Here is a 15,667-nt window from a genome sequence, read left to right as displayed (position 1 = left end):
TAATATTGAAGGCGAATTAATCGCTTTTCCGGGCTAAATCTATCTGTTTTGACGCAGCTCGTCCTCCTGTTAAATTTCCGTCCTCCCATTGGCTAACATACAAAGTTTGTCGTTTAGGGAAAAAAAGTTTTATTGGAAGAAGTTGTCGCACATCGTAGGTTGCTAATGTTTTAAAATATAAAACTTAGTAATTCGGAAAAAAACCCAACATTTAAAATCCTACGCAAGTAATAAACTTGAACGAGAACAACCTGGAGCTAATTTACTGTCTTCGAGCTGAACAGTTTGGGGAACGTTAGCTAACTGGAGGCTGGCGACAAAATGCTAACATCCATAACGTTTATGTTTATCTGCTTTGTTGGGAAATGGCAGAGCAGGACCCGATAGCGGGATGCAGCACCGATGTGCTGGTCAGTTTCGCCGAGTCTCTGCATATATACACTGGACTGCTGACTGTGGCTACAGTGTGTGGAGGTCTTTCAGGGATATTAGCAGCTGCTCTACTATATGTCTACTGCCTGAAACCCTTGCTGTTGACGAGACAAGTGAGCGAACAACACTCAACTTTAGCTTCATCACTTTTCATAGACAACGACATTATGTCCCGTTTTTGGTTGAATATTTTTGTATGCCAACAGGGTTACAATGCAAGGCGTCTGCTTGAACCTGATGACGGAGAAGTGGACAACAACCAGAGTGACTGTGTCAGCAGCAGCAGAAAGGAGGCTCCCAGTGTCCCCACCAATGACAAAGTATTACTTTCTTTAACAACCAGGTTACGTGACAGCTAGTATATTGCTGTCAGATGCCTAGAAATAACTGCCAGATGATTCATTCAGGGTTACTCATGTTTGATGTTCACTAAGTAACTTCCCAGTGACCTATTAAGTCTGTTTTTACTCGTTGTCCAGGAGAAGAAGCAGTCACCCATGAACAGTGATGTGGCTGCATTTGCATCCAGAGCAAAGGTGGTTTATCCCATCAACCAAAAGTACAGAGTAAGCCTCTCCTAAATGTACAACATATCTACATAATAACCACACACCCTCATGCCAGGTGCATGATTTAGTAGACTCTACAACACTCCTTAATAAGGCATTGTATAATTTGTAGTCTCACTTCCGTAGATGTCTCAGTATCAAATCCTTTACTCACAGTGCTTTTTTAATTAGAAGTAGTAGCCTAATACAAAACCTTTTTGCAAACCGATTTATGGATGATTGAGCATCATTAAGGTATCATATAGTTTGTCGCAATTAGCTGGTTTATGACGTATCTGTCAGCCTTTAGCAGATGGAGCATCCAACCCATCACTACATGAGCACTCCAAGTTGCCAGCAATGCCTAACGAAGAGTCATCCTCCTCCACGGAGGGAGAGTCTCTGAGCCAAGAGCAGGACAACGATGACAGCAGTCAGTTCATCTCCTCTTCGCTGGTCCCAAGGAGCCTGCAGAATCAGAGCTTCACCAGGGTCTCCCACTACCCTCACACGCTCACACAACCAGGGTAGGAAACACACCTTAAACTTAGAGCATGTTCAAAACCTGAGTTTGACGGAAGTGATGAGACTCTTGTTATCTACGCAGTTTCGAAGGTAGGATCAGCCTTTACTGTTTGGCCCTGCAGGATTTACAGCAACATTGCTCCCAGCTTCAGGAAGAAAAATATCTGGTAATTTTGTGACTTTCTTCTCTAACACAGTCATAAAATTGTTATCCAGTATATTTCTTATAGTGTGTCAAAGTTGAAATGGTTGTTTTATTTGTATGTGTTTGTACTTTTTTCATGCTACAGATGTATCTTCAAATGGTTAAAATGGTATTCAGCTGTCGTTTCCCAAAAGACAAAAATGATGCTGACTTCTCCAAGAATATTCTTCAAATGCAAGAAGAGGTAGAGCCAGATCTCATCATACTCATCATATATTCTTTGTTGTAAATAAAAACATAATTAACCATGAATAGAAACATTGCCATTGAGATTTCAAAACAAAGAAATGTATGGTGTGATTTCAGGAACTGAACGAACTGAAGAAGCAGTTTCCAACAAGCCACTCTGCCAGTGAGAAAAATGATGATGCTCCCTGTACATTGGAGGAGATTGAGAGAGCCCAGAAAGATCTTCTTGAGCATGGCCTTCAAGTGGTAAATCAGATAGGAAAACCTATAAATAAACTTGTATAACAATTAAACTACTAGTAATTATACAGGACTTAAAGACCACTAACAGTTCTGAAAGAAAAAACTAATGTCAGTTTCTTTTCACAGTCTAAGCGCTTCAGCAAACAGTTGGAGGACTTGTGCCAGCATCTTCTGAAGAGGACCAGTGTTTTATCTGCAGATGAAGCCCAGGATGTGATTCTCTCTCACATCCAGACTCTTGTGTTAATAGAGAACCACCTGATGAACACACAAGAAGCTGATCTAAAGGTAAAGTAGTCATATGTCTATCTGTCTATATTGTCCCTTTCAAATATTGTGATAGACAAAATTTTTGTCTCACAGCAAAGACATCAAGCAAGAAGCCTCATTCAAATCCCTTGGCTCACCATTATCTCTCATTTAAACTTGAAATATTGCCAAACTGGTGAGCTTTTGTTCTTCTTATCTGCTGCATCAGGCCAGTTAACCTGTATTAACCCTCTTTCCCACTTTGTTATTATTGACCTGCGATGCCTCTTCTGCCATGCATGGATTTTCTTTTCAAAATAAAAGTTTGTAGGTGCCATAACAGCTGGTTGATATGCAAAATTGTGAAAAATTACAATATTCAGTAATATCTAATCTAGGCCCACGCCTAAAAGCAGTAATAACTATGGGTTGGCATACCATCCGATTTGCTTCTCATCGCTGGTGTCATGATGTGAGAAACTGCTGGAAAAAAAAGCTGACCCATGTCTGTTCTGTTCCACATCTCTCAGAGGATCCAGCAGAAGTTGTTGTGGTGGGAGGAGCTGACTGGGCTTCTTCAGTCCCAACCTGCCTTGCTAAAGCGAGAAGTGTCTCTGAGGCAGGGCCTGATAGCAACAACACTGGAGCAGCTGACAAGCGATGACCTCATGTTGTTTAGCCACATGGAAAAGATACTTTCAGAGGTCCAGACAACTCTTACCGAAGGCCTTCAACAGTGCACTGAGGGTAAGATACCAGAAGGAGAAGTGAAAATGGTTCCAGTTTAATTTGAAGAATTTCACAGCAAAGCACTCAGGAATCAACAGGTGATGGCCTACAGATGGATGGCATTTAAAATCAGCGTAGTAACACAGTTACCCAAATACTGACCAAATATATGTGTCATTCTCTGACATTATAATCAACTAGTTTCCAGTGGCAGGTAGGAGTGGACAACGTCTAGCCTACTTTTCAAACTTAATTGACGTAGTCTCTCAAAATAGACCATTTTCTGGGAATCATCTTCAGCGTCTTAAATAAGGTCAGATTCTGTCAGGACTGCACAGAATATCTTGCCTGTTACTGCAGCTCAGACTCTCATGCACAACCGTTGAGCACACACTTGACACAGAAATGTTGCTGCTAACCTATAATAGCAACATAAGGCAAGATTATCATGTTCAAATCAACGTTGCAGCTTGTTCCTCTAAGTCCATTGAACTGTATAGCTATTTATAACAACAGTAAAGGTGGTATTTCAATGACTGTCTCTCAGAATAAAAAACACAGGGATTCAGTCAACTACTTGATAGGGGGAAAAACTGAGGGTGAAATATGTTTTTCTTTTATGGTCAGTAGCCTCATTAGGCCATATAGTAATGTTTACTGTTGATCAGGAGGTGTGACTCAAGATTAGAAAACAAACAGTATCAGCAACAAAAACACTTTCTCTGGAGAAAGACAGCTGATTTACATTTGCAGCTTGTTTGGGATGCGTATCAGATTGATACATTAACTTTAGCCGTCTCGGCCCAAATGCATAAAAAAACAACAGTCTCTACACATGAACATTATTACCAGTGTCATCCAGCTGGCTTTACAACCTGCCGTTATTTCTAAAAAACTCAAATAGTTTGGCTCATCCAAAATTTCATCCATCGTCTCCAGAGTGCAGGAGGAAGACAAAGGAGCTAGTGAACGACAAGTGCAGCAGAATGGAGTCCAAGAAGAAGAAGCTTTTGAGGAGCCAGACCAAGGAGAAGAGCTGTGCCCTGGAACTGAGACAGGCACACGGTGACCTGCAGCAGCTCACCAAGGTCAGGCGCTTCCATTTACCTCCATATGTAGATCAGGACTGACTGCTACTTGATAAATGGGTCATAATGGCTCATAATCATCTATTTTGGGTTCCCAAGTCTCTTTCCTATTCCAAATGATTATATATATAGATGAAAACACAGACAGTGTAGAAAAACAAAAGGAAGCATGTAAATATTCTGATTTCTAAACCATGTAACCTTTCCTCCAGATGTACCAGGAGCTGCTGACAAAACACAGGCAGCAGATTTCAGACTTAGAGCAGCAGCAGGACAACAGGGTTGCTGAAACCCTCTGTGACCACTGGAAGGTAAAAGATCAAATGCTTTATTTTGTATCCCTGCATTCATACTTCTGCAAATGTATTTTCTGTCTATTCTTCAATATGTTCTCTCCAGAAACTCCGTACCTTCTGGTCAAAGAGGCTTGGGGAGATCACTAAGGACGTCTTTTGCACCTCTGTGCTCGCCCAGACAAATCTCTCTGCCGAGCGCTGTGAAGAGCTGTGGTTGGATCTTGAGCAGGAGCTGGCAGCACAGCTGCAGCAGGCAGAGTGCACTATTAAGCTGCAACTGGGGGACATGAGGGCTCAGCTGGATAAAGATGGACAGGTAGGAACCATCTAGCAGTTCATCAATAACTATTTTAGATTGATTTTTAAACATTGTTTCATGTCAATCAAATTTGCAGGAGTTTAATTTGAAAAAACACTTTCCGTTGTTTCTAAATGAGCCTCTTTTTCTGTAGGTGTGGAGTGAGGAGATGGCTCTGGTGCAGGCCTGTCTCAAACACCTGAGTGAACAACAGATGAAGATCCTCAGAGCCATAGTGGCCAGACAGAGCTACACCCTCGACAGGTGAGACTGCAAGACCTCTTACGCAATGTTTATGGCATATTTAGGGTGTGAAAGAAAACAACAACACAGCCTTCTCCTATCAGGCAATATCCGCCTTATGCAGTATCTAAATCAATTTTTACGAGTTACTTGGAAATAATGCAACATGATCTTCTTCTCAGTCAAGTAGGGAGGTTGATAGAGAAGAAACATGAGCACCTGTTGGCAGCATTGCAGAGGTACTTTGTGGTCAGGCACTTCTGTCTGCACATGCTTAAGGAGATGAGGCTGTCCAAGCTGAAGGCACTCTCTCAGAATGATTTTAGAGCTGTGCTAATGGATGACCCCAGTAAAAGCCAGCCCTGTATCAATTCAGCTCTCAAGGTGAGAAATATGTATTTTCTTAATCCACTCTTTAAAGCACCTCAAAACAAATCCAATTTGTGAAAGTAAAATACAGTATGTCCCAAGTTCAAAGCAGATTGAATGCTGTTTTTGTCCCGTATCAACCACAGAACAGCAGTGCCAGCCTGGCAGAGAGGCATCTGGGTCCAGAGAGTCAGCTGGTGGGCCACAGCTTCCAACAGGAGTTCCTGTCTGAACTAGAAACGGGGACAGAGCTTCTTCAGGGCCATGCACAAGTAGTGCTAGGCAACGCCCTCAGCCACGCCATCCAACAGATGATGGAGACGCTGCCCACTGAGTCACAAACTTCTCCCAAAGAGGATGACGGCTTGAAGGTATGTTTTGGATAATTTTCCTCTGAAGGTTATTTTAGTAAAGGTCCCAAATGTAGAAAGTTAGATTACCAGTCTGTTTGATTTTAAATCACAAATATGTGCTATATAAATAATGTGAAAGTACGGAAACGCGTAATCCATTAAGAAATGCACGCTGCTGATATATGTGAGTTTGTTTACTGCATTACTGAAACCCTCTTTTCTATTTAGCGCCACCTGACAGAAGCTGCCTCGGAGAGTGTGTATGTGACCAAAGACTCTCTCACTGCTCTGGTTCAGAGCTACTACTCCCACCTGCAGGACATCATCAAAAAACTACAACAGGATCGATCAAACATAGACCAGGGTATGATGACAATCACAACACACATTCACATGTCCACGACTGTACAAACTCTAGCCAGTCATAAATAAAATGTTTACAATAGTCTAATGACTGCTAGGATTTTGACTTGAGACTTGAAGCATAACTGACTGTGAATTGTTAATTCACCAAAATATTAATCTTTAATAGAATAGGAGTTTTTAACCAACCATGTCATCTTATTCACTGCTGAGGCAGAATCATTTAATTATGCATTGGTGTATACAGTTTTGAGTAGATCAAACATTTACAGTAAAGGTGCACACACTTCATTTTATTGTTGTAAACTTTTCCTTCAGATGAGAGTGAGAGACATGAGAGCAGCAGTCAGCTTCACAGATCCTTGCTGAGGGAGTTGATGAACTGGGGCAAGAAACCGACCTCTGCTGAGTTTCAACAGAGGTACAACAACACTGCACCACACCAGCTATCTGTACCACACACTTTTGTCTTATTCAATAAGAATATTTTTGGTTGTTTCTGTGTTTTCTCGTGTGTCAGGGTTGAACTCCAAAAAAGGAAAGTGTTGGAGCAGTGTGAAATGGAACAGGGAGTGATATACGAGGAGCTGAGGCGGAAAAAAGTCGTGCAGGATCGGGACATGGAAATGAGCAAAGCACAGCTGCTGGTTAGTATGTTTCCTGCTATCTGGCCTTTTCATCTTAATGATAAGTTTATGGGTTGATTTACTCCCTGTGAGCACTGTGTTCCTGTGTCCATTAGGAGGCAGAAGAAGGCTTCATAAAGGAGCTGGCAGCCTTGGCCCGAGTTTCTCTCCACACTTCAGATCCAGAAGCCAGCGGTGATGAGGACAACATGGGTAAGCATCTTCTACTTGAAATAGTAAAAACATTCATATGTCACTTCCCTGACTCTGCCCTTCATTATATCATATTTTCACAGGTAATCAGAGTGTTAATATACTGGACCTGCTTGCCCTAAACCCAGCATTAGATCCGGCCTTGAATCCTTCCCTGACTCCAACGGCTGTAACTCCAGCGGTGAAATCCAAACCAAAGAAGAAATGAAAACGACATCTCAGCTGAAATCTTAGTGCAGTAATGTCTCCATATATAGGCTGCAGTGATGTCCCGTAAAAAAGTGTTACTCTTATTTTTATAGTTGGTTCCTTATAATGTAATGTAACTACATGTCTGTTGGTAGCCATTTTACCGTAAGGATGGTACCTCTGGTTTGGTTGCACTGAAGGATAAGTTGACCCAAAAATTAAATGCAGTCATTGTCTAGTCACCTTCATGCAGGTGGAAAGTCAGGTGAAGTTTGAAAAGACGTCATTTAAAACGCTGATGCATGACTGAGCTGGTGCACCTACTTCAAACGGGATCCTTGCTAACATTTTGAGCTTAGCAGCTAAAGTGTAGTCTGTAAATAGGGTGTAAACAAATGTTTGAAGCCATTTCATGTTTTGTCCCCATCTACTACAGTTTAGGAGAATGCTGCAATGCTACTTTGCTGTGAGGATCCACAATTGTTTGGCGACTGCGAAACTTCACCCGACTAATGACTTAATTTTCATATTTGAGTGAACTTTTCCTTTAAGTGTGACGCATCTGTCCCAAATTAGTGTGTATAAGGACTGTTCAGTCTAATTTTAAATGTTTCTAGAAGTGTTTACTGACATGTTGGATTGATGACAAATGTTGTCTTTCTGCAATTAGTCTGTATTTTTTTCTAAATGCCATGTAGCATCAAACATCGCATAAAAATAATAATAACAAAGCATTAATTTCATTTTTGGTATTTTTCCCACCTGGTATACTGAAGCCCCATGCTACAAGCCCGACAGTCATACATTATTGTCCCATACCTCCACCCACGTTGCCTTTCATACCACGGCTCATTCACCCCATTGATTCCTGGTGATTCCTGAGTACATTGGATGATGGATGTGCTGCTCAGTGAGTTGTTAGGTGAATTAGAGATGTCCATTCTGATTTCAGCAGAGTGCTACTACTCAGCGATGAAAGCCTTGCCCTTCTCTTACTCTAATGGGGTTTTAAGTACAACCCTTTATGGATGATAATGCAGAGTAATGGTGAAGACTCTGGGAGGGCTGAAGTCTGGCAGCCAGTCCTGCATGTAGGCAGCAATCTAGCGAGCAATTTACCCTGGACCTTATGGTTTACTGTCAGTTTAGAGTTTTAGGAGTGTCAATTAGCAAACATCAATTTTTAATCTGCCCTTTATGCTCAACCTGCGCACATCGCACATAACCTATTATTACTATGGCACCATGAGGAAACATCCTCCAGGACCTGACCCACTCATGCACGGTGGACTGTCCTGCCAGGAGTGCGTGTGTGCGTGTGTGTGTGTGTCTCCTCCAATATATCAATAAGAAATGCAGGTGCACTGTTAACTCTGCATGTGGCGTCGCTGATCTGTGTTGAGGGGAACCCGTTTGGATGTATTTTAAGGTCCCTTAGGGGACTGCAGGGACTTGTGGGAAGATGACCTGATTTCCAATTTTCTCCTCCTGCCTGGGCTGTCGGCGAGTCGCTGCTACAAACGAAGAAGCCCATGAAAGGACTCAGAGAGTGTGAGCTGCCCCGGATCTGTTCGGATTATGGCCTCGTTATTGACATAAACGGGATTTTATTCGATTTTTATTGAATGGACGCAGGCGCGACTGCAATTCTCTTTCAGTAGATTCAGGTAAGTGGCCACGACTCCCAGGATCACCTCCTCTTACGCTACACCTTTAGCAAGATGTTTGCAGCCCAAATTGTGTGTGTGCAACATTGAAATGTCCTTGGTGTTGTCCCAGCTGACACAGCGGGGAACTCTCTCACGACAGATTGTTGCGCCTTTTCCAGGAGTATTTCCTGTCCTGTCCTACATAGTCTTTGTGTTTTCCTAAAGTTACTGAATGGAAGTAAATTCATTCATCGATGCATCAGCAGTGGACACTGTGCCCCGAGGCTGTTAATAGAAATGAGAGGATTAAAAATGTCCAGTGCGCAGTGAGACGGCGTCATCAGATCAGATGATCGGTTATTTTAGGGCCTAAAAACAAGGTCGCTTTCCCACTCAAAGGGCTTTTTCCGCCAGAGCTGAACAAGTCTAATGACTGACATAAATCTCAGATTCAATGCAAAAACTGCACCTAATATGAAACATTCATACTGTAAGTCAGTCCAAAACAATATTAGTGGAGAACTGCTACGGAATTCATTTTTAATACAAAACGTACACTTTAGATCAACATGTAATACAATCACAGCATTGGTAGTGATAGATAATAAACTATAATAATCTAAAATCATGTTCAAGAGAATGCACAGTAAAACAATAATATCTGCCAGTGTTTTGTTACTATCACTATAATATTCTTAACCGTGTGTAATATAAATACGACATCATATTATTAATTCATTATTATTATACTTTCATTAAATGTTCATAACACACTGGTGTTCTAAATTTAAATGCACTACAGGCACTTAGAAGCTTGGATATGTGACTCTGCTTGTGATCCTGTTTGTGTCTCTTAAATCTCCCCATAAATCGATTTTTATGTGTCCTCAAAAGGACTTTGAATTGCCTTGTTGTTTGAAAAGTGCTATACAAGTAATACTGCTTTGCTTTCCTAACTGCCTTGTTTTCCTCCTCAGGTGAGCAGCCATGGCTAACCTGCAGCAGGAATACCCTGGGGTCCTCCTGGGGATCCTGGAGGAGCTGGCCAATATGCGGCAATTGCTGACATTTCAGGACCTTTGTCGCATGGTCAGCACCCGCTATGACCTGGAGCACCTCATCGAGCTCAGGAGTTTGCTGTTTGCGGCTGCCAGCCGGGATCCCTGTTTCCCAGCCACTCTCTTCAGAGACAGGGTTTCCGCCAGAGGCCAGGGGCTATCACCCATAGGCGTCGCTGCTGACATTGTTACAATATTCAATCTTATTCAGATGACGGGTGGAGCCACTGATGACAGCCAACCAATGAGAGCCCAGACGGTCCTCCCTGTCGACCAGTCCCCTGTCCCCAGTCTGCCTGGAATCCACCAGCTGAACATTTATGGTCGAGAAAGAGCACGTGCCCACTCTGACTCCAGTGGCAGGCCTATCGATCAGCACTTGCTGTTTCCAAGACCTAATTACTCTGCCCGCAAGCGAGCAAGTCTTCCCCCAGATCCACTCTCACTTGTGTCCTCCCCTCCTGCCAGGGCGAGGGCTGTGTCTTTCGACTTGCCTCACACAACACTTTTGTACCCCAGTGGTCAAATCCCCAACGAAGTCATGAAGAATCTCTACCTGCCTTTGGAGACGGACAGCGAGTCTAGTGGAGATTCTGCACCCATAGAAGTGTTTGAACCGGAGCAAGCGGGATCATCTGTGGACCAGAAGAGAAACGTGTTTAAGAAAGACTTCCATAACCAACCGCCTCTGATACCCCAGGTGACTGTTAGCAGTGACTCTCCCAGTCCCAACATGGGGCAGAAAGGCTTCGACAATCACAGCTTTGAAATGATTCCAAATCCTTACCCGTCACCAACAACAGTCCACCAATCGCCAGAGCAGCGGGCTAAACATGAGAGCATTGACGACCTGCAGGACTCTACTTACTTTGGACCGGGGTCAATCCCAGATTGGTCCCCTCGGCACCTTCAACCTCCCAGGACCAAGAGACCCATCTGGAGCAACAAGAGTCACAGTCTAGAGGACCGGATAGCCCCGGGAAGCATCGGATCAGGGATGGAATCGCAAGGGGGGCAACTGCCAAGAAGATCAACCCCTGCTATCAGCAATTTAGGGGAGTCTTCAGGATGTGAGAGTGGTGATAGTGGATTGCCAAGTCTATGCGATATATTCAAGGCTAAGGGAACCCAGACGGATCCACCGGACCCCCGGCGCCTTCGTAGCCTAGTCCACGCTGATCGCCTCTCCTTCATGACCTCATTAGACGACCCTGAGTTTGGTGAGGATGACATCAGTGCCATCTTTCGTTTCTTAGATGACATAAGCATGTGCGGTTCCACAGGAGTCCTGCACCCCGGTGATGGGTCAGCAGCCATTAACCAGGACACCCATGAGGCCAGACGTGGCCGCCTAGGCCAACTCCAAAGGCTCTTCCACTCTCTGGAAAGCAGTGATGATGGGCTCAAGGCTAGTGTCTGTAAGCTGCTGCTCCGTATGAGCCAGATAGAGAGACAGCTGGAGTCACTGAATGATGTAAAGGCTGAGATTTCTCAGGTACTGTCTGCTCTGCAGCGACTGGATGAAAAGATCCAGCAGCCTATCAGTGCTGGTGGTGGACAAGACTCTGGCGGGCGATGGCTGGAGCCTCTCAGCGGTGTCTCGTCCTTTATGAGCCACCCTCTAACCCCATCTGAGTCATCAGAGCCTCAGCCTCTGTCTGCGTCTGGGCATCTGTTTCCAGGGACCAGCACTACTAGTCTGGACTGGAGCCGTTGGAACACTCCTGGGGAGCAATCAGAGAGCAGCAAAACTCAGTCTGATTCAAAGGGGAAAAAAGAGGGGAAGAAGGATGCATCATCTCGTCGTACCTCCAAAACCCAGCCGGAGGAGAAAATCGCCTCTGAAACCAAACAGCCAAACGTCACTAGCTCTGCAAGAGACTGGACAGTGTCATTCTCGAAAACTAAAGATGGCAAAGCTTCACATGGACAGGTAAAGTACTGGATACATTTTATTTTATATTTTCTATGATAGATAAAAAAAAAAAAATAACTGCAAAATTAGGTTTCTCTGCATATGAGCACAACTTCTTGAACAGCTCTAACTGTGATCAGTTGTGAAGGCAAAGGTATGTGTTAGGCCTGTAGCTGGCCCTGTGGTCTGCTGGGTAGACACATGTGATTGTGTGGTCGTGTGACAAGTTAACAAGGCCACTTTGTGGTGTATTAGTTAAAACCTTTACAGAAGGGCTTCACAAGTAATAGAAAAATATTATTTTAAAAAAGCAGAAACCACAGTTTTTTCATAAAGGCGAAGTTTGTGACAAAGCTGAATTATACTGAAGTGTTGTTATGCTGTATAGATGCCCCGACTATCATGATTGTTATAGGTTTTTCAGTGAAAATGATAATAATGATAAATAACTTCTGTCAAAATAATCACAATATGAGTTCCACCCTATCATGCAGACCTACTCTACAGTGAATTCTGTTTGTTCAGGGCTGCAGAGGAACATAGCGGATATATTCAAATGCATGTGCATGATTAGTAATTCTCTTTAAAGGTTACAATAGGTATTGCCATATATAAAATCTGTGTTTGGCCTGTTTTCCCTTCCAGGCAGATCCGTCAGGTAGCACAGCTAACCTGCTCTCCCAAAAGTCCACAAACCTGGTCGAACAAGTGTTTAACTCGTCCCTGTTCCGCCACAAAGACAGCAGCCTGACAGGTGGGCTAACATCTGGGAAGATCATGGACCCCAGACTGGCTGAGGGGAGGGGAAGGCCCATATGGACTGTGGACGACAGAGAGGCACGAGTCACTCCTTTTGATTTACAGGTAAGATTTGTTGATTTTGACCAAGATTTTTTTGATTTCCTGCTATGTCTCTTATAGAAAGTCTGTGGTTGTAGTCTGTTCTTAGTTAAGGATTTTTTATTTAATCCATATGAGTTTAATTCTGCTCTAAAGATCTCTAATTGGCATTGTGTTTCTCAGGGCCAGGAGTCCCTGAACCCCAATAACATGGAGTTCTGGATGGACGACATCTACACTCCAGGCTACGATGGTCTACTCAGGCGTAAAGAGGCTGACCTCCGCAGGGCCAAGATCTGCAAGCTGGTTGCACTCATTGGCACTGCGGTGACTATCATTCTCATCATCGTCATTCCTGTTTGCCTTGTGCGCCCACAAGGCCCCTGACAGAGGACCCGCTTTATTATTTATTATCAGCAACTGTGTGCTGTGTCCAAGAACTTGCACGCCATCCGGAGCTCAGTATAAGACAGACTTTGACGTTAAGCGCCATACAGCTGGATCAGTGGTCATTTAATGTTCAGTACCTCGCTACACCTCTCTGCATGCAGCGTCATTTTTATGACTTCAAGAAACAGAAGGATTCCACTGCTTTCTTTGAAATCCCTCTCCCATGCAGTTACCAATGCCAAGTTTGATTCCCCCATATATCATATATTTATGGTTTTTGTTCTTAATACTTTCAGTTGGCTGCAAAGAAAGTCATTAAGTAAAAAGGTTTTAAATAATTCTGAAATAACTATGAGGAGATATGTTGAAACTAGTAATACTGAGCCATTGCAAAAGTGTCAATTTCCTTTTAATTTCACATTTTCTGAGAAGCAACACTGTCACAAAGACATCGTGAATCAGCTTCAGCCTCAAGCACTGCCTGACTCTTTCTTGCTGTTCTCTTGAGAACACTACAGGGCTTATTTCATGTGAGATAATAGTTTTATTAGTACATAAGTGTTTTACATCTACAGTTTATAAATACTAATGGATTTTGTGGGCAGGAGCAGCATTTTTATTGTCCTTCTAGCTTGAATGTTCTTTTCTTTCCTTTAAGCAACAAGATACACTGCTCAAAGACACTTAAATCAATAAAATAAATCATATTTTTATAGAGTTCCCTCCCATTTTTCAAACTGCTCTTTAAGCCACCCGCGAATGTGTTTGGGTTGGAGTGTTTACTAAGTGTCGGGTTTCAAAAAATGGAAGATTGTTGTTGAGGCCGTGAAGGAAAGAGGGAGCCTTTTCCAGTAAACGCTCTCAGAGAGATATTCCACTTGTAATTCAATTGATGGGATGTTTTGAGTGCACCTATGCACATTAGCTTCCCCCTATATTCACTTGGCTGGAGCTTTTCCACATACCTGCAGACTCACTTAGCGACAACAGATTCATCTGGCGTCCTCACACGGATGACAAAAGTAGTTCTATTTTGTAAAAACACCCTGTTAACTCAGGAGATTTTATGTTTGAATCAACTTTTTGTGCCAGACTTAAATATCTATGGGGGGGCGGGGGGGCTGACACAGAAAACAGGTACAGTTTAGAAATATAACTAAAGGCAATATAATATTTCTGCAATAACAGCTACCTTTGTGAAGCTTGAAATGTTCATGTTCTTTTTGTTGAGAATTGTACAGATAAGGCTGCATTGCAATGTACAGTGTGTATTACAGTCTGGGTAAAATAACAGGCACATACAATACAATACATTGTAATCTACTACAATCCCATCAGTAACCACAGCATCACACGACCAAATTGTAAAATTGAACATCTGACACTATCTCGGTACTTGTATTTATTGCAGGAAGAAGCCACATCCTTTATAGACATAAATGATTAATGTATGTTTAATAATAAATAAGCACCTATTTTTTTTATTTATTTTTTTTTTTTTTATGGGCTAAATGCCAAAGTGGACAGAACTCATGTGCATATTAATTTTAAACCCTACATCAAAACCTTGTTTCCTTCATCCACATCCAGGCTTTTAAACTTTACTTTGCTTTGTGTGTGCAAATATGCAGAGGATGTATAGAGGGTGTGTTCTGCTTCAATACATCCTCCTAAGTAGATGCATATCTGCCAGGCGTTCCCCAGGAGGCTGTTTGTGGATCCATTACCTCTCCAGTGGTGCCACTGTGGAGGCCTATCCCTTGCAGTCAGCACAATCCGCCGGTGCTTCCTCTGAAACTTCGGTGCATTAGAGTTTCCAGACACTTTGCTCACTCCTGAAATGCACTTATGAAATATGGACGTTGGTGTTGTCCTATCCATGCACCTTTTAGATGGACAGTTACAAATCTGTGAACTCATTATTCAGGTAAACACTCTGTCTTAATAAAACTGCTTGTAAATGAAAGAAATCTGTGCAGGTGTTACAGTAGCCTTCAAGCTACTGCCGTGCAACGCTTTATATGATTGTGGGGGTGTATGTCGACTCACTGCCTGTCTGAATAAACTTGGCAAAGTGGTTATATGCCTTTCACAATATGTTGTTTGAGTGGATAAACAATTAATTAAGATCCTACTGCATCAGTTGATGGTGGTGAATGAAAGAATGTCTCCTTGAAGCAAAATTAATCTTTTCCCTTTTTTTACTGGTGATGCGGCTGATTGATGCACTTAGCAGATAGCGGATAATAGTTAACTTCGTTTACGAAAGAGCAGACAGTGATTGCTGTAAAAAAGATAACTCTGGCAGATAAATGATCCATGACTGGAGGAAATATACATATAGAGATGAATAACCGATGAAGACAGAAAGCGAATATTAAATGACAGATCCTATTATCTCAAATCAGCTCTAATGGAACTGTGGTATCCAGAACACACGCACAATGTTCTGGGGGTAAGTAAGAATAGTAACACACAAATCATTTATATTCAATTGTTGAGGTGTTTTTAAATTCCTAATGTCTTATGGACTCCTACATATAACTAGTTTGCAGTTGATTTAGTGTTTGAGTGTGTGCGGTATCCTCATTAAATGCTGCTCATTGGAGCTGCTGCTGCACCCAGATATGCCATCCGAGGTTGATTAATGGTGCTGT

At 42.6% G+C, this 15,667-nt stretch overlaps 2 protein-coding genes across 4 annotated transcripts; both read left to right on the top strand.

Moving 5' to 3' along the window:
- The first annotated feature begins 19 nt into the window (after window positions 1-19).
- On the top strand, window positions 20-7,894 carry LOC119021169 (ellis-van Creveld syndrome protein). 2 transcript variants are annotated; one of them, XM_037101239.1, is made up of 20 exons: window positions 20-545; window positions 639-752; window positions 912-998; window positions 1,284-1,507; window positions 1,588-1,672; window positions 1,796-1,894; window positions 2,017-2,145; window positions 2,269-2,430; window positions 2,922-3,138; window positions 4,060-4,208; window positions 4,421-4,519; window positions 4,608-4,820; window positions 4,972-5,066; window positions 5,228-5,429; window positions 5,561-5,785; window positions 5,996-6,131; window positions 6,449-6,551; window positions 6,651-6,777; window positions 6,873-6,969; window positions 7,053-7,894. In XM_037101239.1, exons 1-20 carry the CDS (start codon window positions 366-368, stop codon window positions 7,175-7,177), a joined length of 2,868 nt encoding a protein of 955 aa, XP_036957134.1. In that variant the 5' UTR covers window positions 20-365; the 3' UTR covers window positions 7,178-7,894. The 2 variants fall into 2 exon arrangements, with proteins under 2 accessions (XP_036957134.1, XP_036957133.1); XM_037101238.1 differs by having other exon boundaries at window positions 23-545; window positions 4,957-5,066.
- A 334-nt stretch (window positions 7,895-8,228) lies between these two features.
- LOC119021340 (major intrinsically disordered Notch2-binding receptor 1-like) lies at window positions 8,229-13,818 on the top strand. Of its 2 annotated transcripts, none has more exons than XR_005075532.1 (4): window positions 8,229-8,825; window positions 9,785-11,798; window positions 12,430-12,644; window positions 12,804-12,941. XR_005075532.1 is itself a non-coding variant. In XM_037101570.1 (4 exons), the coding sequence occupies exons 2-4, from the start codon at window positions 9,795-9,797 to the stop codon at window positions 13,005-13,007; spliced, it is 2,427 nt and encodes an 808-aa protein (XP_036957465.1). In that variant the 5' UTR covers window positions 8,229-8,825; window positions 9,785-9,794; the 3' UTR covers window positions 13,008-13,818. The 2 variants fall into 2 exon arrangements, 1 of the variants encoding a protein (XP_036957465.1); XM_037101570.1 differs by having other exon boundaries at window positions 12,426-12,644; window positions 12,804-13,818.
- The last annotated feature ends 1,849 nt before the right edge of the window (window positions 13,819-15,667 follow it).

This window comes from Acanthopagrus latus, chromosome 6 (assembly GCF_904848185.1).
Source record: "Acanthopagrus latus isolate v.2019 chromosome 6, fAcaLat1.1, whole genome shotgun sequence".
Taxonomy (NCBI): Eukaryota; Metazoa; Chordata; class Actinopteri; order Spariformes; family Sparidae; genus Acanthopagrus; species Acanthopagrus latus.
This window is presented reverse-complemented; position numbering and strand designations above follow the sequence as displayed.

Bases quoted from the DNA above. Each gene is read 5' to 3' on its own strand.
- LOC119021340 (XM_037101570.1), top strand. From the start codon at position 9,795: ATGGCTAACCTGCAGCAGGAATACCCTGGGGTCCTCCTGGGGATCCTG. The intron at 11,799-12,425 runs GTAAAGTACTGG...TTTCCCTTCCAG, and splicing joins GCAAAGCTTCACATGGACAG to GCAGATCCGTCAGGTAGCAC. The intron at 12,645-12,803 runs GTAAGATTTGTT...TGTGTTTCTCAG, and splicing joins TCACTCCTTTTGATTTACAG to GGCCAGGAGTCCCTGAACCC.
- LOC119021169 (XM_037101238.1), top strand. From the start codon at position 366: ATGGCAGAGCAGGACCCGATAGCGGGATGCAGCACCGATGTGCTGGTC. The intron at 999-1,283 runs GTAAGCCTCTCC...CGTATCTGTCAG, and splicing joins CCATCAACCAAAAGTACAGA to CCTTTAGCAGATGGAGCATC. The intron at 1,508-1,587 runs GTAGGAAACACA...TTATCTACGCAG, and splicing joins CACACGCTCACACAACCAGG to TTTCGAAGGTAGGATCAGCC.